The following is a 23,202-nucleotide window of genomic DNA, read 5'->3' as shown; positions in this document are numbered from 1 at the left end:
TTCAGCTAGAACACACTGTAGTCAGAGGGGATTACATGAGGTGGAATCCGGCAACCTTGAAAGAACAGGAGGTTTGGAGTCAGGCTCGCTGGTCTCCTGACTTAATCAGCTTTCTACAAATTAGCCCCAAACTGAGCCTATGAAATAATGAGAATTTATTAGCTGGTGGTTTCTGAGAGTCAGGGGTCCAGGACAGGCTAGGCTGTGTGCCTCTGACATCCCCTCCTCAGACACTGACAAAGAGGAGGCGCCCAGGCCATCAGCAGGTTCTTTCCATTGATTGCAGATGGTTCTGTGGTGGAAAGGGATGGAGCCCAGGCGGAGTGATGGGTGATGGGTGATGGGTGACGGGTGATGGATGATGGCTGGCCTCTCAGGGACTGTCAGAGAGACAACCTTGAAGCTGCTCCAGGATGTTGCAGTGTGACCTGGGGACCTGAGCTCCAGAGGGCAGGGGGACAGGAAGAAAACTGAGTCCCTCAACTGAAGTCTTCGCTTGCCCTGCCGGCCTCGGAGGACATTTGTGCTTGTCCAGTTGATTCTGCTTGCTTCCAAGGCCTCTGGCCCGGACCACGGCTGCAGCTGGCTGTGTGACCTTGATCAGGGAAGGGCAGGTGGGCCTCAGTTGCTGCCGCTGCTGTCCTCACTGTCAGAATACACACCCAACTGGCTCAGGGAGGACGTGCTGGGGGTCTGGGGCGCTGGGCCAGCTGCCTGTCCATTCTTCATTGCACCTGGGGGAGAAGCAAGAGCTAGCAGTCACCTTGGGACAGTTGTAGGCAGGCCGAGCCTGGGGCAGGCCAGAACAGGACCAGCCATTTCTGCTTGTGTGCAGCCTTTCTGTAAAGTATCTGGCGGACCTATCACAGTTTAAACCCGCATACCCCTTGACCCAGCAGCTCCACTTCTGAAATTGGACCCGGGTGGACACAGGCGCCCTGCTGGGGGTGCAGAAAATAGAAATGCTCCAGGTCCCAAGTGAAGCCGAGTACCATGGTGATAAAGAGGGGTGGACCTTGGTTCCACCACTCACCCCGGCTGTATGGTTCTGGGCAAGTGGCTCCACCTCTCTGGGCCTCTGTCTCCTCATCTGACAAATGGATGATAAACATGGTCATGCATCTGTAAGGCTTGCTGGGCGCCAGGATCTACTGCAGGTGCCTGACTTGGAGCATCTCAGGGAACCAGCCCCAAACCTTCTGAGGACCCATGAGGCTGATCCTGTTATCACCAGCATCTTCCAGGACAGGAAGCTCAGGCCCAGGGCAGGGGTGAGGGCCCTGGACCCAAGCACACGGAGGCATGGGGGGTCCTGCTCTTTCCACCTCACAGGGCCCACCTCACCCTAATTCTCCTCCTCCCTAGGGCCCGGGGGCCACACACAGCATCGATGACACAACAGCCAAGATGTGGATGCCCAGGACCCGACCTGGGAAGTGGGGTCCACTGTCCATGTATGGGGTATGGGCAGCCATGAGATCAGACAATTATCCTACAGGCCTCTGAATGGGGTTTTAAAAGCAAACACTTGCTCCTTTTGGGCCTCCCTGGTGCCTTGGTGGTAAAAAATCTGCCTGCCAAGCAGGAGATGTGGGTTCGATACCTGGGTAAGGAAGATCCCCTGGAGAAGGAAATGGCAACCCACTTTAGTATTCTTGCCTCGGAAATCCATGGACAGAGGAGCCTGCAGGGCTACAGTCCATGGGGTCGTGAAAGAGTCAGACATGACTTAGCAACTAAACAACAGCTTGCTCCTCTTAATTAAAACAAAAAAGGAAACTCCAGCCCTTCTTGCCTCAGCCCTAGCTGGGGACACACCTCACCCCGCTGCCCCTCTCGACAGAGCAGCACCACCTGCTGGCTGCCTGCGGCGCTGCATGCAGCTAAGGGACCGAACCTACCTGGGAGGGGCGGGGCTCCTCCTCGCTGGATGCTCGTGTCCAGGTCCGTTTTCTTCACAACCAGGCCGGACAGCTGGGGCCTGCTGCCAAGGGTACCCACGCTGCGCTCCCAGCTCTCTGCCTTCCTCTTGGCTCTCGGGGTCTGCTGGGGGTGGGGGATGCGGGATGTGACTGGGTGATTTGTCTCTGATCTGTCCCTCCTCTGGCCTCCCTGCTCTCAGTTCCCAGCTGAGCCAGGATCTTTACCAGCCCCACTCCCCCTGTGGTGCTGACGAGCCCTCTCCCCCCTGCTCTAAACCCCTCTGTGGCTCCCCATTGCCCTAAGCTTGGTACTCAAGGCCTCTGCCCATTTTCTATCCCTTACACCTTACCCTTACACTTCCTAAATCACATACACCGAGGTTGCTCACCTCCACATCTGTACCCACAACGTTCCCTCCACCTAGAATATCCCCTTTGTTTCGAGATCACTTGGTGAACTCCTACTCATCCTGCAGTACCCATCTCAAGTATCTGCAACCCTCAGACGCCTCTCCTCACAGTTCAAGCTTGGGTGAAAGCTGCATGTTTGTGTCCACAGTGCCCTCCACCTCCCCAGCTGCTGTGGGGTCCTGTCCGTTCACTGCGGGGTCTGTGGTAGGAGCTCAGGCTACAGCCATACCACCCTGAACACACCCGACCTCGTCTGCAGTAGGTGCTCAATCAACACGTTTGAGGGAATGAAGGGGGATGCAGGCACCTCCCTGGTGCCTAGTGACGGGGAGGGAACTAGTTAGGGGGAGGCAGAAGGGGGCTCAGTCCACATCCAGCTCTTCAGTCTTATCAGAAGGGACCCCTTTTATGTTTGATGTTTAAATAGAGGAACTGGAAACCACTAGAAGTAAGAGGCCCTGTTGGGGTTGGGAGTGCAGGGGGAGCATGACGGCAGGGGGCTGCCTGCACAGAGCTCACCATCTGGGAAGGAGAGAGGGTGGATGAGCAAGTAGATGGTCAGGACAACCACCATCATCTTTGTTTTTTTGGCTGTTCGGCATGTGGGATCTAGCTTCCTGACCAGGGGTCAAAAACGTGCCCCCTGCACTGGCAGCATGGAGTCTTAACCACTGGACCTCCAAGGAAGTCCCAGGACGCCATCGTCTTAATCAGTGACGGGAAAGAAAGAAGTCAGGGTGATGGACAGCTTGGGGGTGGGGGGAGGGGACAGCTGCTGTTGATCAGATGGCCAGGGGAAGAACCTGGTGCTGAAGACATGGAGAAGAACCTGGTGCTCAGACATGGAGAAGTCAGCAAGAGAGAACCTGATGTGGACTGAGCCTGGCCCATCTGAGGGGGCTAGCACAGCTGGGGTGCGGGCAGGGGGAGGAGGAGGACACAGTGGTCACACTGCATTCCCCGTGTGGTGACCAGGACAAATGCTGTCCACTGGGGTAACAGAGAGACTGGCAGTCCCAGCTGAAGCTTGCTCATCTGGCACCACTGAACTGACTGGTGGAATTAATTTCTGTCCTTCACTTTTTGTCAAACACCATCATGGGTTCCCATTAAACTAAACCCAGGGGACAGAGGGGTGAAAAGACAGATTCTTCTGTAAAGTTACAGTGAAGTTTGTGTAATGCCTAACAAAACAAGAAAGTCCACTATCAAATTAGCTACAAGCAAGATAATCAGAAAAGACTTAATAGTTATCCAAGACTATAGTAACCTAACTTAACCACTGGGTCATCAGGGGGAGGACTTCCCTGATGGTCCAGGGGTCAAGAATCTGCCTGCCAGTGCAGAGAACACAGATTCGATCCCAGGTCTGGGGATATCCCACATCTCAAGGGATAACTAAGCCTGTGCACCACAACAAGGTCTAGTTCATGCGTCCTAGAGCCTGTGCTCCGAAAGAAGAGAAGCCACAGTAAAGAGACGACTTTGTGCTGAAATTTGAGAGTACAGCCCATTGGCCACAACGAGACAAAGCCCGCTTGCAGCACTGAAGATCCAGGGCGGCCAAAAATAAATAAGTACACAGCAACAACAGCGAAAGACTAGGGGAGGGAATTCCCTGGGGGACCAGTGGTTAGGACTTCATGTTTCTACTGCAGGGGGCACAGGTTCGATCCCTAGTGGAGGAACTAAGATCCCACATGTTGTGTAGTGCTGCCAAGATAAAATAATAAAATAGACTTAAAAGACTGGGGCGGGGGGGAATCATACAAGGCCATTTTGTTTTGAAAGAACTTTCAATCTCTTATTCCACTTGAAAGAAATAAACAAAGAGGAAATTTTAGGTGAATTCTGAGGGTGGATTATGCAAGAAAGACAGAGAGAGAACTCTGATCAGGGGATGCAGCCTCAAAGAAAGTATCTTGGTTCTACATCAAAAGGTTGACAAGTGAGAGTGCATGACCCCCAAACCCATCCTCTTCAGAATTCTCGGCTTGAACATGGCTGCCCCTGTGAAAGACTACATTTCCCAGACCCTCTGAATCAGGATGTGGGCAGGTGGTTCAGTTCTGACCAATGGGGTGTAAGCAGAAGGATCTGCTCAACCAAAGGTATTGTTACCCTCAATGTCCTCCCCTGTCCCCAGCCCCTCCCACTGGCCAGCGTGAGCTGCCCTGCATTGAGGGCATCATCCTGGGGGTGGCAGGACAATGAGAAGGAGGATGCTTCGGACACCAGGGTCCACCTTCCCTGTTCAGCACGGCCATGTACGACTGTTATTTGAGAGAAAAGTACTTCTATGCAGTTGAGACTGCTGTTACTTTGGGTCCTGTCCAGTGGCTGGACTGGTATTTAATACACACCAGGAACTTGTTTTGAGTTATAATAAAGTTTCTGGATTCTCTGCATTATTTACCATTTCCCATTTTAAGCCCCTCCTTCGATTAACCAGAGTGGCCTCAATCACCTAGGATAAGACAGCTGTGGTGAAAAATGCTAGACAACCCCCTACCCCCCACCCCCACAACCCTCTTTTTCCCTTCTTTCTGCTAATAATAGCACGGGCAGCTCCCAGCGTCCTTTGCAGTTCAAGGCGGCCACGTGACTATGTCCGGCCACTGGGACTCCAGGTTCCAGGGGAGTGGGTGTGGGTGGCATCTGAACCTGGGCCTCCAGGCACTGGCGGGTGCTCCTCCTCACCCCCTCCACCTTCCTACAGCCGGAACCCCAGGGTGCCCTGAGCCAGCTGTGACCACCAAGCTGGCAGCCATGCTCCAGGACAGGGCAGAACTAGGAGGAGCGAGGAGCCTGGATCCCTGAAGTGACTGCATGGAACAGGGCTGCCCGGGAGTCCAGCCCAGCACTGTTAAGTGCCTGAGAAATCAACATTTGCCTGACGTCTCTAAATCCAGTGAGTCTCCTTGTTTCTGCAGCTAGAGAAGGGGTGGAAAACTATAGTCCTGGATTTGCAGGGCAGGAACAGAGTCACAGACATGGAGGACGGACTTGTGGACACAAGTAGGGCAAAGGAGAGAGTGGGTCGGGTTGGGAGAGAGGCACTGACGTATATACACTACCATGTGTAAAATGGATAGCTAATGGGAAGCTGCTATATAACACAGGGAGCTCATCTTGGTGCTGTGTGATGACCTAGAGGGGTGGGATGGGAGTGAGGGGTTACATGTATACATATAGCTGATTCACGCTGTTGGGCAGCAGAAGTTAACACAACGCTGTAAAGTAATTATGCTCCAATAAAAAAACAATAGAAAAAAAAAAAGAAAACCTTACAGTCCCGGAGGGCTGCAACCTATCTTTGTAAATAAAGTTTTACTGGCACATGGCCGTGCCTACTTATTCATATACGACCCACGGCTGTTTAGTGCTACAGCAGTGGAGCTGAGCACTATGACCTGGACTGTCTGTGGCCTTTCACAACAAAGTTAAGCCAAGCCCTGGCTTACCCTGTCCCTGCTTCACCTGACAGCACACGGGAATGGGGTGGCCCCACTCACCTCGTCCAGGATGGCGGTGGGGTTGGGCCGGAGGGCTGGCGGGGCCTGGGTGGGGGTGGTGTCCTCCTCTGAGTCAGAGTCTTCAAGGAGTCTTCTTTTCCTTGATTCCTCCACTAGCGCCCTGCAGGAAGGAACGTGGAACACGCTTTTTCAGGGGAACAGTGGCCAGGAGGCTCCCCCCGCGCCACAATGAGGCACCTGGCTTTCCTTTCCTAGCCTCACTGAGTCAGGGATGGGGGTGCACAAATATTTAAAAAAAAAAAAAGTTCTTTGCCCACTGAATCCAGTGGGGTGGTTAAGCACTCGGAGGCTGGAACCAGCCTGTCTCGATTTGACCCCAGCTGGGGGACTTCCGTCAGGGCTGTGTGTACGGCCCCTCACATCTCAGTTCCCTTGACCACCGTAATGGTGGGTCCAAACTCAAACTCAGAACAATGCCCATATCCAAAACGGGCTCAGTGAATGCAGACTCCTCTCACTGCTAATCCCGGTCTCACTGACCTGCCAACCCAACAGTCCTGGCTGTCCACCTACTATGTGCCCAATCCCCTTCCAGTCCCTGCATGCAGAAGCCAAACTGAGTCCCTGTTCAGATTTTAGGTGAGGAAGGACAGAAGACATATCAGGAAAAGGGTGAATCAGCAAGAAGGTTCCAGAAAGTAGGAGGTGCCCTGCAGAAGCATGGACACAGCAGGCCTGAGGCCGAAGCCTTGGAAAGGCTGGCTTGCCAGACCAGCCCTCGGGGACAACTGGACCTGGACTCTCGGGCTCCCGCTACCCTCACTGATGGGAGCCTCCCTGCCCCAACACTATTTGGGCAAACGAGGGGTGCACTCTCCTCCTGGAGTCTGGGGGCTTGGCCAAGCTGGGCAGGTGCCTGTGTGACTGGCCCCCAATGAGAACCCCAAGCTAGATCTCATGAGCCTCCCCAGGGACCACACCTCACTCACGCCATCACGTCTCATTTTGGGGGAATTAAGCCCATATCATGAGAGGCAGAAGACTCTGAAATTTTGTGTCCAATCCCCCAATCCTGCCCCATGCCTTTTCCTGCTGTTGATTTTTCCCTGTAACTTTTCATTCTAATTAACCACTGAACCTGGGGGTGGTCCTGGGGACCCTGACACAGATGCCACAAGAGAGAAAACGAGATGGGGAGTGGGATGTGGGGAAGGCCTCCCCGAGATGGGAGCCATGCAAAGATCGGGAAGGGGGATTCCACGCAGAGGGAAGGGCACCCCCGGCCCCCTCTGGCCCCACTGTCCCACTCACGCCGTCTCCCGCTCATCCTCCTCCTGCTCCCGCCTCTGCCGCTCCTCCTCTGACAGGCGGTGCTGCCGCAGCATGGCCTCAAAGTCCACGTGGGCCTGCCGCTGGTTCAGGTCTTTGAGCTCTTGCAGGTTCTCCAGGACCTCCATCTCCAGCTTGGAGTCCTTAGTTCTGTTCTCTAGCACCTGGTGGGGACCGGGGCACAGACGTGGAGCTGAGAGCACTGCAACTCAACCCCCTCCTCCACCCTGCATGGCCTGCCTGAACTTAGGGCATCACCATGGGCAAGGGAAGGACCCCCCAACCCCGGGGCCTGGATCCAAAGCGCCTGGTCCCTTCGCTGCACCCACTTCATGGCTCAGAACACTGAGGCTTGGGGAAGGGGAAGAGATCGCCTGAGACCAAGTGGCTAGTCCGTACTGGAGCCAGGTGGCCTGGACTTCCAGCCTGGCTCCGTCACTAAGTAAAAATAATATAAGTTAAAAAAAAAATGACTCCCTCCGTCTAGGACTCTAGACCCAGGTTAAGGGACTCAGGTGATAGGTCAGGCCTGTTGTGGGCAATCCCCCTTTCATTAGGTCATCTGGGCCATAGTTTAATCTTAACTTGATCATGGGAGTAAGATCCTTGTATACACAGTCCTGAGACTATGCAGCATGTGTGACTAGGAGGCGGGGGTCTTGGGGACATCTTAGAATTCTACTGACCATTCTCTCCACCCCAACACCCTGCCTGGAGGGTTCAGCAGGAAGGGGAATCGACTCCATCAGCACACACACTCACACACACACACACACACACACTCACACACACTCACTCACACACACACACACACGCACGCACGGGGGGTGCCTGACTGACCTTCATGGGGTTGTTCAGCTCCTCGTCCTCCCGCTCCTTCTGCACCCTCTTCTCCTCCTCCTCCAGGAGCTTCTCGGCCTGGAAGTTCCTTGTGGCTCCATGCTCCATGGTGTAGTCTGTGTTTTCAGGGTCTGTCTGGGAGGGAGGACAGGCATACGTCAGCTCCTATGTCTCTGAGCATTAAAAGCTTCTGCTGAACAGTGGCTAGCAGCCTGCAACACCTTCTTTCCCTGTTTCATGACTATTAACACTGATTCTTTCTTTTTCCTGTCTTATTGCTTTGGTGAGCACAGTTCTTTCTTTCCAGTGCTCCTGTCTCCTGTCACAGAATCACTGAACTCCCTAGCATGGATTTTCAGATCCTTCTCCACCTGCCCACTGTCCCTATGCTGACCTTCACCCTCCACATGTTTGCAAGTAAGTTTCTGGGTCTCTGCACAAATCTTTTTTTTTTTTTTTAATGTTTTGACCACACAGCATCATATGCAAGATCTTTGTTCCCTGACCAAGGAACGAACCCATGCTCTCCGTGCAGTGGGAAGTGCAGATTCTTAACCACTGACCCACCAGGGAAGTCCCTGCACAAATCCTTTCTGTATGTGTGTGTGCACACATGTGCGCTTGACCTTCCTTTGATTATAAATTACATATCAACTATGTATAAAGCATGGCCCTATTTGTGTTTATAAAATAGAAAAGCAATATATAACACGGTATCCTGGATGAGACTCTGGAACAGAAAGGTGACATTAGTGGAAAAATTGAAATCGGTGTCATGTCTGGAATGTGGTTAAAAGTAACAATGTAACAATCCAGTGTTGGTTTCTTATTGTGGCAGATACAATGTGGAAATGGAAAAGGTTAACAGGAGGGGAAGATGGTGAGGGGCAGATGGGAACTCTCTGCTATCTTTGCAACTTCTCTATAAATCTGAAACTATTCCAAAATAAGATGTTTACTGTTTAAAAGAAAGAGCAAGGAGGAGAGTGATCCTTGTGTGCACCTGTATCCAGAGCACTTTTTTTGAAAACCATACAGGAAACTGTTACAAGTGTTTCTATGCCTGGTGACTGGCTAGGCAAAGAAGAGTAGTACACCAATTTTCCAGTGTTTATCTTACAGTACTGCTGGAGTTCTGTTTTCACCACATGCTCACAGACACGCAAACATACATATGTAATCCTAGTTATTGCATCAGCTGAAATTCTTCAATAGAAAAGCCAATTTATAACATTCTGCCACAGCTTTTCTAAACTTTAAAAAATTAATATGTATTCATTAATATTTAAATATATACATACTTCACAATGTAGGTTAAAAAAAAAACATTTTTCTGGAGACAACCTATTAGCTAATGAGCAGACAAACAAAATGTGATCCAGCGACACAGTGGAATATGACTCAGCTTTAAAAAGGAGAGAGGCACTGACACTTGCGACAATATTCCTGAGCTTTGAAAACCTGATGGTTCAGTGAGAGAAGTCAGACACAAAGGGCCACACAGCGTGTGATTCCTTGATAGGAAATGTCCAGACAGACAAACCAGAGACACAGAGTGTACTTGTGATTGCCAGGAGCTGGGGGAGGGGATGAAGGTTAATTTGGGGGTGATGAGAATATTCTGGAATTAGAGAATGCAATTTAGCACATTAGGAATATACTAAAAACCACTGAATTATACACTTTAAAACAATGACTGTGTGACATATATAAGCCATATCTCATAAAACTGTGTTTAAAAAGTAAATAATTAAAATATAATTTATAATGTACTTTTTGCTTATTTTAATAAAATCTAATGTTTTAAGAAAAAATTCTTTGGCAAAAAATACTCAGACAGCACAGAAGTACGAGGAGAGAAAACTAAGTTTTCTTCATCTCTTTCCCAAATTCTTTTTTTTAACCCTTTAGTTGTAGCATGCAAACTCTTAGTTGCAGCATACGGGATCTAGTTCCCTCATCAGGGATGAAATCCAGGCTCCCTGCATTAGAAGCTTGGAGTTTTAGCCACTGGACCACCAGGCAAGTCCCTCAAGTTCTTTTTTTTTTTCTCAAGTTCTTAATACCACCCTTAGGATGACAATGAAAGTAAAAATATGACTGCTATTAGCCAAGAAAAATTCCAACTTACAGTAGCCTGTCCATCAAACCTCATTACTATATATCTAGGTTGCTTCTTGGTTTTCTGCCTTTATAAATAACACTCCTGTGAACTTCTCCTTGAACTTCTGCTGTTTCCTGGGGAGAAGGTGAAATGGGATTTCCCTGGGGGACAGGAGTGGTGACCCCCCCAGTGGAGGAGGGACCAGTCTGGGTGGCTGCTTACCTTGAAGGTGATCTCTGCCAGGCAGCGCGTGCACTTGATGTAGAAGCGAAAGATGGGCAGGCCCAGGTAGGACTCATTCTGCACGGTCTCTTTGCGAGCATTGAACTTCTTGCCCTTATAGATGTATTCTCCACATGTCTTACATCTGTGGGGAGGAACAGGGACTCAAGTCACCTCGGTACCCTGGTTCTTGCTGGTGGGACCCTTGAGCATTCTGGCAGATAACCACTTGCATACCTCCAGGGACGGGGAGCTCCCTCCCAACCAAGAAGGCTGTCCCACTGTGAGTAAGGATTCCCCTTAGCTGGCATATTCTTCTCACTAGTATCTGCCTGTCTTCTTGGAAAGCACCCAGATGACCAAAGCTAGGTGAGACTTGCCTGTTGCCCACTCCCAGAAGCCAACCTGGTGTTCATGGGGCATCCTGACCTCTGGAGGGAGGATTCCACTTGGGGAGATGCCACATGAAGCAAGGCAGACTCTGGCACTCTGCCCTCCCTCAGCCCCTCCTGCTCAGCCCCTGTGCTCCCCAGGCCCAGTGTGCCGGCCACCTGGCTGTTCCTACAAACACCCCTGCTCGGTCCCACCTGTGGGCCTTCACCATTGCAATTCCCATAGCCCGTGACATCCTCCAACCCTTAGATTCTAGTTCCACTGGTATTTCTTCTGATATTTCCCTAATCATCCAGCAAAGCCCCCTGCCCCCTTCCCCATCACCATCCAGTCACTCGCTTGTGACAATCTGTGTGTCCCACAAATGCTTTTCATGAATATGAAAGAGCCTTGTTTATTATCTCTACTCCTCACCAGACTGGGACTCTGTGGGGTCAAGTCTTGATCCCCCCAGTGTTCCTGACACTCAACAGTACCCAATAAATGACTGCTGAATAAAAACAAATGCACGAAGGAGAAAGAGAAGACAAGCAGATCGGTAATATGTAAACACGTGCTGAACTTCACTAACAAAGGTGGCTTTGCTTACCACTTCATTTCAGATGTGCAAAGATGTGAAAAACTGTGGGGCTGGGAATTGGTGAGATGTGGTCATTACAAGACGGTACAAAGGACGAGGTGTGGGGACTAGTGGCAGGGGAGGGAAGCATAGATGGGGTTGGGTGGGGGATCAGAAGGGGTGTTCCGAGGGGATGAAATTTAAGCCAAGCCTTGGAGGGTGAAAAAGAGCCGACCATGTGAGAGCAGAGGGAACAGCCTGTGCAAAGGTCCTTGGGCAGGAACAGACAGGGCTGCTGGAGAAAGCGAATGTGTGTACAGGACTCCGTCTCACACGCACGCTTCTACTACCAAAGACTGAGCTCTCAGGCACCGGGTGGGAGCTCTGAGCAGTCGGGGAGATTGATCCTCAATGGCAGGAAAGACAGGTCACCCGCCTACTGGGCTCATGTCTGAGCTCTGGGGACAGGCTGCTCCCTGTGGATGCCGGGCATGGGGTCTGTCCACCACGACGAGTGCAGGGGCCCTGAGGGGTCACTCACCTCATGTTGAAGGGAGCCATCAGCCGCACCACATACTGACGATCTTTGGGCAGCTTGAGCTTGGGAATCTTTGATGGGTCAAAGTCAGGGGGGTAGTATTTCTGTGGGGAGGAACGTAGTGTCAGGGAAGCTGCTTTCAGGTGCAAGGGAGGCCAGAGGCAGAGGGAAGGGGCTCTCGGGAGCTGTGCCTGGGTCCCTAATACCACCCCCAGGTTCAGTGAGTTGATGAGAGAACTCCTAGGAGGCTCACACACTTGTACTCATGGCTACTATTCATCAACAGCAAAAGGACACAGAGGAAAACCAGCAAAGGCAAAAAGGTGCATGAGGCAGGGCCCAGGGAGACCAGGTACAAGCTTCCAGGGTTTTCTCCTGATGGAGTCAATTTCCCCACTGATAACTGTGACAACACATGTGAAATGTCTCCCTGGGGAACTCAGGGGGACACAGCACCCAGGGTTTTCACTAGCGGCTGGTCGTACAGGCACATCTGCCCAGTGCATACAATGATTCCAGACTCCAGGAGAGGAGCATATGCTCAGCACAAATCACACTGTTTATACAAACAGTTTAAGCACAGGGAGCCATTCTTTTCAGTAAACGGTGAGAACCATCCTGAAATTCAAGTTCCCAGATGCCAGTCCAAGTCCAGCATGGGAAGCTGGCCTTTCAATCTACGGCAAGCAGCCTCAGGCCTGCAGTATTAACTCTTTCTGCATAGGAGTCTGAGATGGGAGATGTGAGGAAGGAGAGCTTGGATTATGGAAAAAAGAACTACATATGATAATGCAAAAATAAAGCACTTTGAGTTCTGAACACTTCCTATGTGCCAGGTACTACATTGTTGTTGTTGTTTAGTCGCTCAGTCTTATCTGATTCTTTGTGACCCCATGGACCATAGCCCAACAGGTTACTCTGTCCATAGGATTTCCCAGGCAAGAATACTGGAGTGGGTTGCCATTTCCTTCTCCAGGGGATCTTCCCCACTCAGGGATCGAATCTGCCATTTCCTGCACTGCAGAGGAATTCTTTACTGCTGAGCGAGCAGGGGAGGCCCAGGTACTACACAGAGAGTTTGATGTCCCCTGACTCATGGAATTTTTGCAGAGACTCTATTAAATAGAGAAAGGTGTGCCCATTTCACAGAGGAGGAAGCTGAGTTCCAGAGATTTCAGCTACTCAGGATCACAGAGGGTGAAGAGCAGAGCCAGGATTCAGAACCAGGGACATGACTCAGGAAACTGTGGTATAGTGATTAGGAGCATGAGTTGCAGAGCTGGGGGATGGAGTGTCTTGAGTCTGACTACTATACTCTCTGGCTATCACATAACCTCTCTGGGTCTCAGTTTCCTCATCTAAAGGTGGGATAACCTGTCCACCTGAGAAGATCTGATGAATATGACACTTCAAGCAGTGCCTGGAACAGAATTATCTACCAGTAAGTTATGGAAACAACTGGGCTCTCAGCTGGATCCTCAGGATGGAAGGACCTTCCTGGACTCGAAGTCCAACACATTGCACTGGGGCTGGCTGGGGCTGGAGTCCAAATACAGGTGTTTAAAACATTGGAGCATTGAGTCACAGTAAGGGGCATCAACTTGACCTCGAAAACCTGGGCTCCAAGCCATCAGTCTGGAGGTCTGTTCTCTACTTCGTCCTGACATTCTGGGCTTACACACTCCCAGGCTGGGGAGCTCAACCCCCTTGCCGGGAGCACAGACCTTCCTGGAGGGTGGGGAACAGGGACTCTAAATTTCAGAGGGCTCTTCTCCAGAAGCCTGCCTTTCCGAAACCAACTCCACACCCCAAGACTCCCAGTCTTCCCCAACAGAACTGGGAGAAGTTGATGCAATTGGAAGGATCCCCTTGCAGCAGAGCAAGAGTCAGCAAAGCCTAATCCCTCCAAGGAACACGCTGGGCTAGAACCCCAAGCGGGGCGGGATTTAACAGAGCCACGCCTCCTGAAGACAAGGATGTTAGCGCGAAGAACACGGTCCTAAGGAACCTCCGCCCCCAAGAGACTTATAGGATAATCCCTTTAAAAATCCAATCAGAAGTGATTGGATAAATAGCCTAAGCTCCGCCCACACAGGTGATTGGGTACACTCCAGCCTCTAGGCTTCGCGAAGGCCCACCCTCCACTGAAAGTGATTGGGAGGAGTCTAGAGAGCCCCGCCCAACGGAAGGCCGTTGGAGAAGAAGACAAAGGTTCTAATAGGAGGGTATACATAGCCCACCTCGACCCGAGCTTCGAGACGTCTCGCCCCAGGTCGAAAACCCTAGTCGCCCAACACTTACGTTTAAAACTTTTCGCTCCGACATCTTCGCCTCCTACTCTTTTCACAAGCACAAGAGTACTGACTACACTTAGTGCTTGTCGAACTTCCCCTTCTCTCTCTTTTGTATTTCCGCTTCCGTCACCTCCTTCAGCCGCTATTATTGGCTGCAGCGTACATGCCTTGCCTTTTTCATTGGTTCTGATCCCCGCCTGTCAGCATTCGGTCCATCGGTCTTCCCTCCCCAGTGGCAACCTCATCAATGTGCCACAAGGGTTCCGGCGTCGTTCTGGATTTGAAGTTCTGAGGAGAAGCTTTGCCCCCTGGAGGTCGTCAGGGGACGTGGCTGCGGGTAGCGACATTCCCTATAGTTCTTTTATTCAACAAATAAAGAATTCAGCGTCGAGCGCTTACCCTGTAGACACTACACGTCGTTCCTGTGTCCCTAGCGCTCACCTGGGGACTGGGACAGTTCTCACGGGCTACACAGGCCCCACCCCAAGTTTATCTTGAGTCACCGGCAGAGACTCAAAAGACCAGGCTTCAAATCTACCTCTCGCTACATGCACTGGCTCCCAGATGTCCCCTCCATGGTTTGCCTCTGCCTTGTCCTCCTAAAGAGGACGTTCCTCCTCGCGCTTCCTCCTTTCCTTTTACAAATGTTTGTTCTGTGTCAAAGATGTACTCAGTCTTTGGGGCACATCGGAGAACTAGATTTCAGTCCTCATGGAGATCACTGTCTGGTGGGACTGACTGGCAATAAACACACAAAAAACCCATTCGGGTCCTGGTCAGTGATCCAAAGACAATAAAACAGGATGACACATGGAAAGTGATGAGAAGGGGCTGCTTGAGATGTATGAGTGTCCTATAACTGCTGTAACAAAGTACCACAGGCTCAATTTTTAAAATTAGTTTTTGTTTGTGCTGGGTCTTCATAGCTGTGTTGGCTTTCTCTAGCTGTGGTGCGACGGCTTCTCACTGCGATGGCTTCCCTTGTTGCGGAGCATGGGCTCTAGGGTCCATGGGCTTAAGCAGCTGTGGCACTCAGGCTCTAGAGCACAGGCTCAGTAGTTGTGCTCGGGTTTAGTTGCCCTGCAGCATGTGGGATCTTCCAAGACCAGGGTGTCAAAACTGTGTCCCCTGTATCAGCAGGCGATTTCTAGCCACTTTACCACCAGGGAAGTCCTTAAGCTCATTACTTTAAAACATTTATTAGAGTTTTGGAGATGAGAAGTCAAATGGGAATGGGTGGCAAGGCTGGTTTCTTCTGCAGGCTCCAGAAGAGAATCCATTTCCTTGTCTTTTCAAGCTTCCAGATGCTGCCAGATTTCAATGGCTGGTGGTCTTGCATCACTTTCATCTCTGCCACCATTGTCACATCACCTTCTCTGTCTCCCTCTGACCTTCCTGCTTCCCATCAATAAGGACACTTGTGATTATCTTGTGGCCACCTGGATAATCCAGTATAACTCTACTTCATTTTCATTAACTCAATGAACGATCCTCAAACATTCAGTTCAGTTCAGTTCAGTCGCTCAGTCGTGTCCGACTCTTTGCGACCCCATGAATCACAGCACGCTAGGCCTCCCTGTCCATCACCAACTCCCGGAGTTACTCAAACTCACGTCCATCGAGTCGGTGATGCCATCCAGCCATCTCATCCTCTGTCATCCCCTTCTTCTCCTGCCCTCAATCTTTCCCAGCATCAGGGTCTTTTCAAATGAGTCAGTTCTTCACATCAGGTGGCCAAAGTATTGGAGTTTCAGCTTCAGCATCAGTCCTTCCAACGAACACCCAGGACTGAACTCCTTTAGGATGGACTGGTTGGATCTCCTTGCAGTCCAAGGGACTCTCAAGAGTCTTCTCCAACACCACAGTTCAAAAGTATCAATTCTTCGGAGCTCAGCTTTCTTCACAGTCCAACTCTCACATCCATACATGACCACTGGAAAAACCATAGCCTTGACTAGACGGACCTTTGTTGGCAAAGTAATGTCTCCGCTTTTTAATATGCTATCTAGGTTGGTCATAACTTTCCTTCAAAGGAGTAAGCGTCTTTTAATTTCATGGCTACAATCACCATCTGCAGTGATTTTGGAGCCCAAAAAACTAAAGTCTGACACTGTTTACACTGTTTCCCCATCTATTTCCCATGAAGTGATGGGACCAGATGCCATGTTTTCTGAATGTTGAGCTTTAAGCCAACTTTTTCACTCTCCTCTTTCACTTTCATCAAGAGGCTTTCTAGTTCCTCTTCACTTTCTGCCATAAAGGTGGTGTCATCTTCATATCTGAGGATTCTCAATTCTGTTAAATTAATCACAGCTGCAAAGCCCTTTTTGCCATGTAAGGTACCATATTCAAAGATTCTGGGGGTAAGGACATGGATATCTTTGGGGGAGGGGTCTTTAGTCTTTGCCTTAGCTGAGGTGGTCAGGGAAGGCTTCTTGTAGGAGGTGACCTTTGAATTAAGAGCCTTGAGTGAAATGTACAGAGAAGTTCCTGGGCTGAGAAAAATCCTTCAGAGCCTGGCTGTGCGGTCCCCTCCTCAGATAAATCATCCCAGATAAACTTATGTCCCCCCCAGTAGTGCTCACATCTGGGCAGCTTTTTAAAAATATTTATTTATTTGGCTGCATCAGGTCTTAATTGTGGCATGAGGGATATTTGCTGCCTCATATGGGATCTTTCCTTGTGGTGCAGGAGTTCTCTAATTGTGGTGCATGGGCTCAGTAGTTGCAGCACTTGGGTTTAGTTTCTCTGAGGCATGTGGGATCTTAGTTCTCCCACCAGGGATGGAACCCATGTCCCTGCTGCATTGCAAGGCAGATTCTTAACCACTGGACCACCAGGGAAGTCTCGCTGGGCAGCTTTTGAGTAACTGTGTGAAGGAAACTGCTGAACTGAACAGATCCCATCATTCCATCCCAGGCAGAACCCAGATCACCCCTACCCTGCCTGCCCCAGCCCCGTCTCTTCCTCTGATCCAGCCCTGATCCCATGTGTGGGAGTGGGGACTCAATGTGTGTGTGTGTGTGTCCTGATCTGTTTCTCCTCCTTGGGGCTCACATGGATCTGTTGAAGGAAGGAAGAGTCCCAATTCTAGTGACACTGATCTGTTCTAATTAAGCAATTGAAAAATCTCATATTCATAGTTCTCAAAGCATTGCACTGTGTCAAAGGACAGAGGGAACACATTCCCATTTCACAGATTGAGAAACTGAGACTCAGAGAGGCAAAGTCACTTGTCCAAGATTGTCCAGAAACTCGACAGTGGTGAACCCAGGCCGGATAGGTCCCATCCACCCTTAGGTGGATGTCAAGGGCATGGCCCCTCTTCAGGGGTGCGGGGAGCCCCTGCTACTTGCCCAGGGTCATGGAGGCAGCAGCAGGGAGACTCCAGGCACTCCATTCCCCGTAGTCGGTGAGGTCCTGAGCAGCCACCTGGATGCAGTACTTGGCTTGAGGCCTCACAGCCTTGAGGGTGAAGGATGTGGCTTCAATTGGCCCCACCTGAGAGCAGAAGCAAGGCTGGGTCAGTGGGAACGAGGATACTCTGTGATCAAGCCTTCTGTCCCCCTGCTCAGGCTGCTGCTCTGGCACTCAGGCCCCAATGTCCATTCTAAACAGCATGCCCTCTGCGGCCCCCTCCACGCCTGTGGCCACCTTCAACATCTTGCTGAGCAGGGAAAGACTACCCCTCCAGGGTCAGGCAGTTCTTGGTCAACCAGGAGCATGCCTTTCATATACAAACCAACCCACCCTGAGTCCACACTCCCACCAATCCCTTTGTCCATCACTTATTCCTGTTCACGGCTGAGTGATGTTCCCATGAGTGGACGGACCACACATTGTGGATCCATCATCTGTTGAGGGCCCTGACATTGTCTCCACCTTTTGGCCATTGTGAGTAATGCTGCTGTGAACATTCATGTACAAGTATTTGTTCAAGATCCTGTTTTTTATTTTTTCAGGTGGATGCTCAGGAGTATAACTGCTCAGCTGCCTTTTTAAAGAAATATTTATTTATTTTGACTGTGCTGGATCTTAGAACATGCAAACTCTTAATTGCGGCATGTGGGATCTAGTTCCCTGACCAGGGATTGAACCCTAGGCCCCTTGCATTGGGTGCTCAGAGTCTTAGCGATCAAGTCTTAGCGACTGGATCACCAGGGAAGTCCCTGGGCTGCCTTTATGTCACACACCAGGACCCTAAGCTGTGACCCAGACCCCAGTGCACATTTACACATGCTCTTCCCTCTATCCAGGAACCCCACCCTTGTCCTCACCTGACGGAAGCGGGCAGCCCCGTGACGCTTGTAGCGGATCCGGTACTTGAGGGAGAAGATCTCCGGGAAGGGCCAGGTCTGGGGGGGCTCCCATTGCACCCACAGCTGCTGCCCAGGGAGAGGGCTCAGGCGCACGCCTTCCGGAGGGTCCGGTTTGACTGATGGACAAGCAGGAGGCAGGGTCAGCAGAGAAGACATTCATTCATTCATTCAATCAAACAATAAATATTATTGAGTGTATGGCGATGTTCTGGATGTTGGGACACAGTAGCCCTGTCCTCTTGGAGCCCAGTCCCTTCAGGCAGAGGACAACAGACAAGAGGCAAATCTGAAGGTCATTAAGAGGAAGGAAGAAAGTTCAGGAGTGCAGGGAGGGGAGTGGGTTGCAATATTCCTTGAGACACAATTTACACACCAGAGAACTCCCTCTTTTAAAGTGTATAGTTGTGGTTTTCATATATTCAGAGTGTTGTGTAACCATCACCACTGTTTAACCCAGAACATTTCATCATCCCCCAAAGAAACTCTGACCATATTAGCAGTCACCCTCCAGTCCTCACTCCCTAGACCCTGACAACCAGGAACCCACTCTCTGTGTCTGAGGATCTACCTGTTCTGGACGTTTCCCATCAGTGGAATTACACCCTGTGTGTCCTGCTATGTCTGCCTCTCACTGAGCATCATGTTTTCAGGGTCCGTCCACATGGTAGTGAGTGTCTGGGCTTCTCTGCTTTTTATGGCTGAATAATATTCCAGGGTGTGGATGGAAACATTTTGAGAATCCATTCATTAGTTAACGAGCATTTGTGTTGCTTCTGCTTTATGGATAATGCTGCTATGAACATTCATGTACAAGTTTGTGTGCTTTCATATCTTTTAGATATATACCTAAGACTGGAATTTCTGGATTACTTGGTAATTTGTTTAACTCTTTGAGGGTCTGCCAGACTGTTTTCTAGCAACCACTAACAATGTGTGATGGTTTGCAATTTAAAAAAAATGCTCAGGGGAGGATTCACTGAGGAGATGACATCTGAGTTGAGACCTATAGGAGGTGAGGGAGTAAAGGCAAATCTAGGGAGGAAGAGCCATCTAAGCAGAGGGCACAGCACGTGCAAGAGCCCTGGGGCAGGACTGTGCCTGACATGCTGGAGGAACGGTGAGGAGGCCCATGTGGCTGGAGCAGAGTGAGCAAAGGGGAGAGAAGGAGGAGGAAAGGACGGGGAGGGTGTGGGGAAGGTCATGCAGGGCATTGTGGGCCATGAGAAGGACTTGGGCTTTCACCTGCAGGGAGGTGGGAGCCCTGGAGGGCTGTGAGCAGCGCAATGACGGGACCAGACTGGAGTGCTCAAGGTGCTCTCTCATGGCTGCTTCAGGAAGGACAGATGGATATGAGGGCAGGAGTGAGGGAAGGACCGAGATTGGCTGTGCTGGTCCAGGTGGGCGATGATGAAGGCTGGACCAACTAGGGGCTCCAGAGAGGGAGAGGTGGGCTGATTCTTGGTCAACTGTGAAAGTGGATCCCACAGAATCCATATAGATAGACAGGATCTCATCCTGACAGGTGGGAGGTGAGCCTGTCTTGGGGGAGGAGTAGGAGGAAGGTGGGGGGCCCTCCACACTCCCACCTCGACCCCTACTCACTGATGTGCTCTGGGACAAAGGGCAAGAAGCTGCTGCTGATACCAGCGGGTTGGACAGCGGTGATGTTGAGCACATAGGGCACCATGGAGAACATCTGGACATCGGGGATGATACAGCTGGTGGCTTCTGGTGTCGGCTGGAGGCAGGGCCAGCTTTCCCCATGGGCTGCCACGCCGAGCCTGAACACGGAAGGAGTGCTGTGAGGATCCTAGCACTTCATGCTGGCCCACCTGTGCCCTGACCCCATAAGAGGACAGCAGGTGAGGAGTCCTGGTCTTGGCTGTGTGATCCTAGGGGTCCCTCAACCCAACATCACAGAACTCGGGTGACCCAGGGTTGGAGGGAACATCCCACTAGGAGGTGCTAGGGTCTGGGCTGTAAAGCTTTCGTCAACATTCCAGCCTTAGAATGCCAACATTCCCAGGTCTGTGATTCACAGATTCTGGACTCTGAAATAATGATTCCAACTCTCTTGAATTCTGGCACCCTTAGATTTCAGACTCTAGAGAGTGGAGTTTAACACCACTCACAGAACCTTCCACAGCATCCAAAACGTTCTGCTTCTGCAGTGTGGATGTGACTGAAGTGCAGCCAGTGCAACTGAGTGGGACTTTTATCTAATCTACGTGTTTCCCTGGTGGCTCAAATGATAAAGAATCTGCCTACTATGCAGGAGACCTAGGTTCTATTGGTGAGTAGGGAAGACCTCCTGAAGAAGGAAATGATAACCCACTCCAGTATTCTTGCCTGGGAAATGCCATGGATAGAGGAGCTTGGCAGGCTGCAGTTCCTGGGTTCACAAAGAGTTGGCTGCAACTGAGTGACTAACACTTTCTGCTTTCTTTCTAATCTACATGAAGTTTCTAGTTATCAGAAAGTTTGAGAAAGTTTCTCAGAACAACTCAGGTGTATGAATCTACTTTCCCAAACACAAATGTTATGAAATCTAATTAGAGATCAATATTTTCCAGTGAACATTTAGCATCTGAATTGAAATGTGATATACACATAAAGCATCAATGGAATTGCCATGACTTAGTATAACAGGACTGAATGTACAATATCTCATTAATTTTTAAAGTTTTGATGACATGTTGAAATAATGCTTTGGGTAATCCTATTCATGATAATAAATCAATTTCTAGTATAAATTTCTAGTATAAATGGAGAAGGAAATGGCAACCCACTCCATTATTCTTGGCTGGAAAATCCCATGGACACAGGAGCCTGGCAGGCTACAGTCCATGGGGTTGTAAAAAGTCAGATATGACTGAGCAACTGAACGTGCATGTTAGTATAAATTTAAATACATGAAATCTATACAAGCATGTTAAAGCACATTACATTCAATCATATTAGATGGTACATATTTGGAGCATTTGAATATTATTTAAATAAAATATTAAAACCAGTATCACCATTTTTTTTTTTAATTTTTCAAATGGGGCTTCTAGGAAATTTTACCCTCCACACATGGCTGACAATATGTATTTTAGGGAGTGTATTTCTAAGGGTTGGTGCTGCTCTAGAATTTCGAGTGTTTCAGGTTCTCACTAAGTGTTCAGCTACCCTGATCCTAGGGGGTCAGCCCAGTTTTAGTCCCCATGAAGCCCTCCAAGCTCTCTGACCTGTACGTGGCAATGAACGATGTGGGCCTGGTGGAATTCGGAGGAGTGGGCGGCAGGGTCCAGGAGCAGTCTATGGCAACCGGGTACCTGGAGGCCTGGCACCACACCCTGGGCTGGGAGGAAGCTACTGGGTGGCCCGGAGAGAGAGAGAGAGTGTGAGCTTCTCATTCACTGGAACTGTCAAAGCCTTACTGTGGCTGACCCGCCCCTACCTTGCTGCCAGACAGTGCTGGGCACACAGCAGGTACCTAATAAAGGTTTGTAGAATGAATGAGTACATGAATGAAAGGCATTCACATCATCTCCCACCCCTTGATACAACCTGCCATGGCAGGAACTATTACTATTAGCCCATTTTCCAGATGGGAAGACTGAGGTTGAAGGAGACACAGAGGGGACCTGGGGGTGGCAGGGACTTCTGGAGGGAGAGAGATGCTTTACTAAAACCCCTCTTTGTGATAGTTTTGTTTTGAATCACATGAAGTGAATGAATACAACTAAAAGGTCTCTCTCCACCAGTCTCCCTCCCTCCAGGCTGTGGCTGCCGCTTCCTGGTCCCCTTGGGGTAGGACTTGCCTCTTTGTGCCTCAGTTTCCCCCATCCATGCAATGGGATGGTAACCCTCTCCCACCAGTGGGCATACAGAAGGCGTGTGGGCTCCCACCCCACCCAGAAGATTCCACGGCATACCAATCCAGTCCTCAGACAGTGTCCCTCTGCCAGGACTCCCTCCAACTCCCGGGGTCCACACATACCTTCTCTCTCCCGACAGAGTGAGCAGCCCACCCAGAGGCTGACGGCAAAGACCAGGACGAGTCTCAGGGCCATGGCTCTGGCGGGCTCTGCTCTCAGGGGCTGGGGCCAGGAGCACCCTCAGGGAGGCAGGGGACTCGGGTCCCACCCAGGGGAAAGCCCAGCCCCCTTTGGAGGCCCCCTACTTCCCCTTCCCTGTCTGACTCACCGCCCAGTTCCTGGGGCCCTGGAGGAGGAGCCCCCAGTCCCTTCACCGGCCACCACCAGTTTCGGGTGCGGAAGGCCCCGAAGGTGGGGGCAGAGAGAGGAGGCCACAAAAGGGAGAAGTAGTGACCCCGTGGCCTTTCCCAGCAGAGCCTTCCTTCCGGCTTCAGCGAGGAGGGGGAGCCCCCCGGGGAGGGCGGTGATGACAGGGAGACAACAGAGAGGCGGGATGGGGGGGCACTGAACAAGACAGACGGACAGACCCAGGCGATGCTGGATCACTCATCTACCACCGAGATGGGGACCCCTCCCCACGCCAGCTGCACCCCACGCTCCAGGCCACAGAGAGGCAGACACCCAGGGTTTTGGCGGACATCCCCCACTGAGGACATTTGCCGAGGACCTGGGATGCCCAGGGACAGGCAAAATGACTGCTGGATGCTGTGGAACCCCAGGGGACAGGCTGGACACAGGGCCACCTCCCTGCTTGAGCTGGAAAGAGCCAAGAACCCCCAGGGGATTTCAAAAAGTTAGCCCAGGAGCAGGGAGGTGGGGGTGGGACCCTCTGGGGACCCTCCCACCAGGAATGGGTTTCATATGAGAACAGT

The 23,202-nt window shown here is 50.9% G+C and overlaps 2 protein-coding genes across 5 annotated transcripts; both read right to left on the bottom strand.

The window, feature by feature from the left end:
• Positions 1–135: 135 nt before the first annotated feature.
• YJU2 (YJU2 splicing factor homolog) lies at positions 136–14,225 on the bottom strand. 2 transcript variants are annotated; one of them, XM_043466234.1, is made up of 8 exons: positions 14,096–14,225; positions 11,798–11,898; positions 10,305–10,449; positions 7,979–8,113; positions 7,121–7,302; positions 5,849–5,969; positions 1,902–2,046; positions 136–734 (listed from the first exon to the last, which is right to left on the bottom strand). In XM_043466234.1, the coding sequence occupies exons 1-8, from the start codon at positions 14,117–14,119 to the stop codon at positions 622–624; spliced, it is 966 nt and encodes a 321-aa protein (XP_043322169.1). In that variant the 5' UTR covers positions 14,120–14,225; the 3' UTR covers positions 136–621. The 2 variants fall into 2 exon arrangements, with proteins under 2 accessions (XP_043322169.1, XP_043322170.1); XM_043466235.1 differs by having other exon boundaries at positions 1,902–2,043.
• A 2,463-nt stretch (positions 14,226–16,688) lies between these two features.
• EBI3 (Epstein-Barr virus induced 3) lies at positions 16,689–22,627 on the bottom strand. Of its 3 annotated transcripts, none has more exons than XM_043466233.1 (6): positions 22,599–22,627; positions 22,393–22,492; positions 21,638–21,761; positions 20,010–20,188; positions 18,366–18,523; positions 16,689–17,589 (listed from the first exon to the last, which is right to left on the bottom strand). In XM_043466233.1, the coding sequence occupies exons 2-6, from the start codon at positions 22,463–22,465 to the stop codon at positions 17,437–17,439; spliced, it is 687 nt and encodes a 228-aa protein (XP_043322168.1). In that variant the 5' UTR covers positions 22,466–22,492; positions 22,599–22,627; the 3' UTR covers positions 16,689–17,436. The 3 variants fall into 3 exon arrangements, with proteins under 3 accessions (XP_043322168.1, XP_043322165.1, XP_043322166.1); XM_043466230.1 differs by having other exon boundaries at positions 21,638–21,764; positions 22,599–22,617; XM_043466231.1 differs by lacking the exon at positions 22,599–22,627 and having other exon boundaries at positions 22,393–22,592.
• Between the last annotated feature and the right edge of the window lie 575 nt (positions 22,628–23,202).

This window comes from Cervus canadensis, chromosome 4 (genome assembly GCF_019320065.1).
Source record: "Cervus canadensis isolate Bull #8, Minnesota chromosome 4, ASM1932006v1, whole genome shotgun sequence".
In the NCBI taxonomy this organism is placed as follows: Eukaryota; Metazoa; Chordata; class Mammalia; order Artiodactyla; family Cervidae; genus Cervus; species Cervus canadensis.
This window is presented reverse-complemented; position numbering and strand designations above follow the sequence as displayed.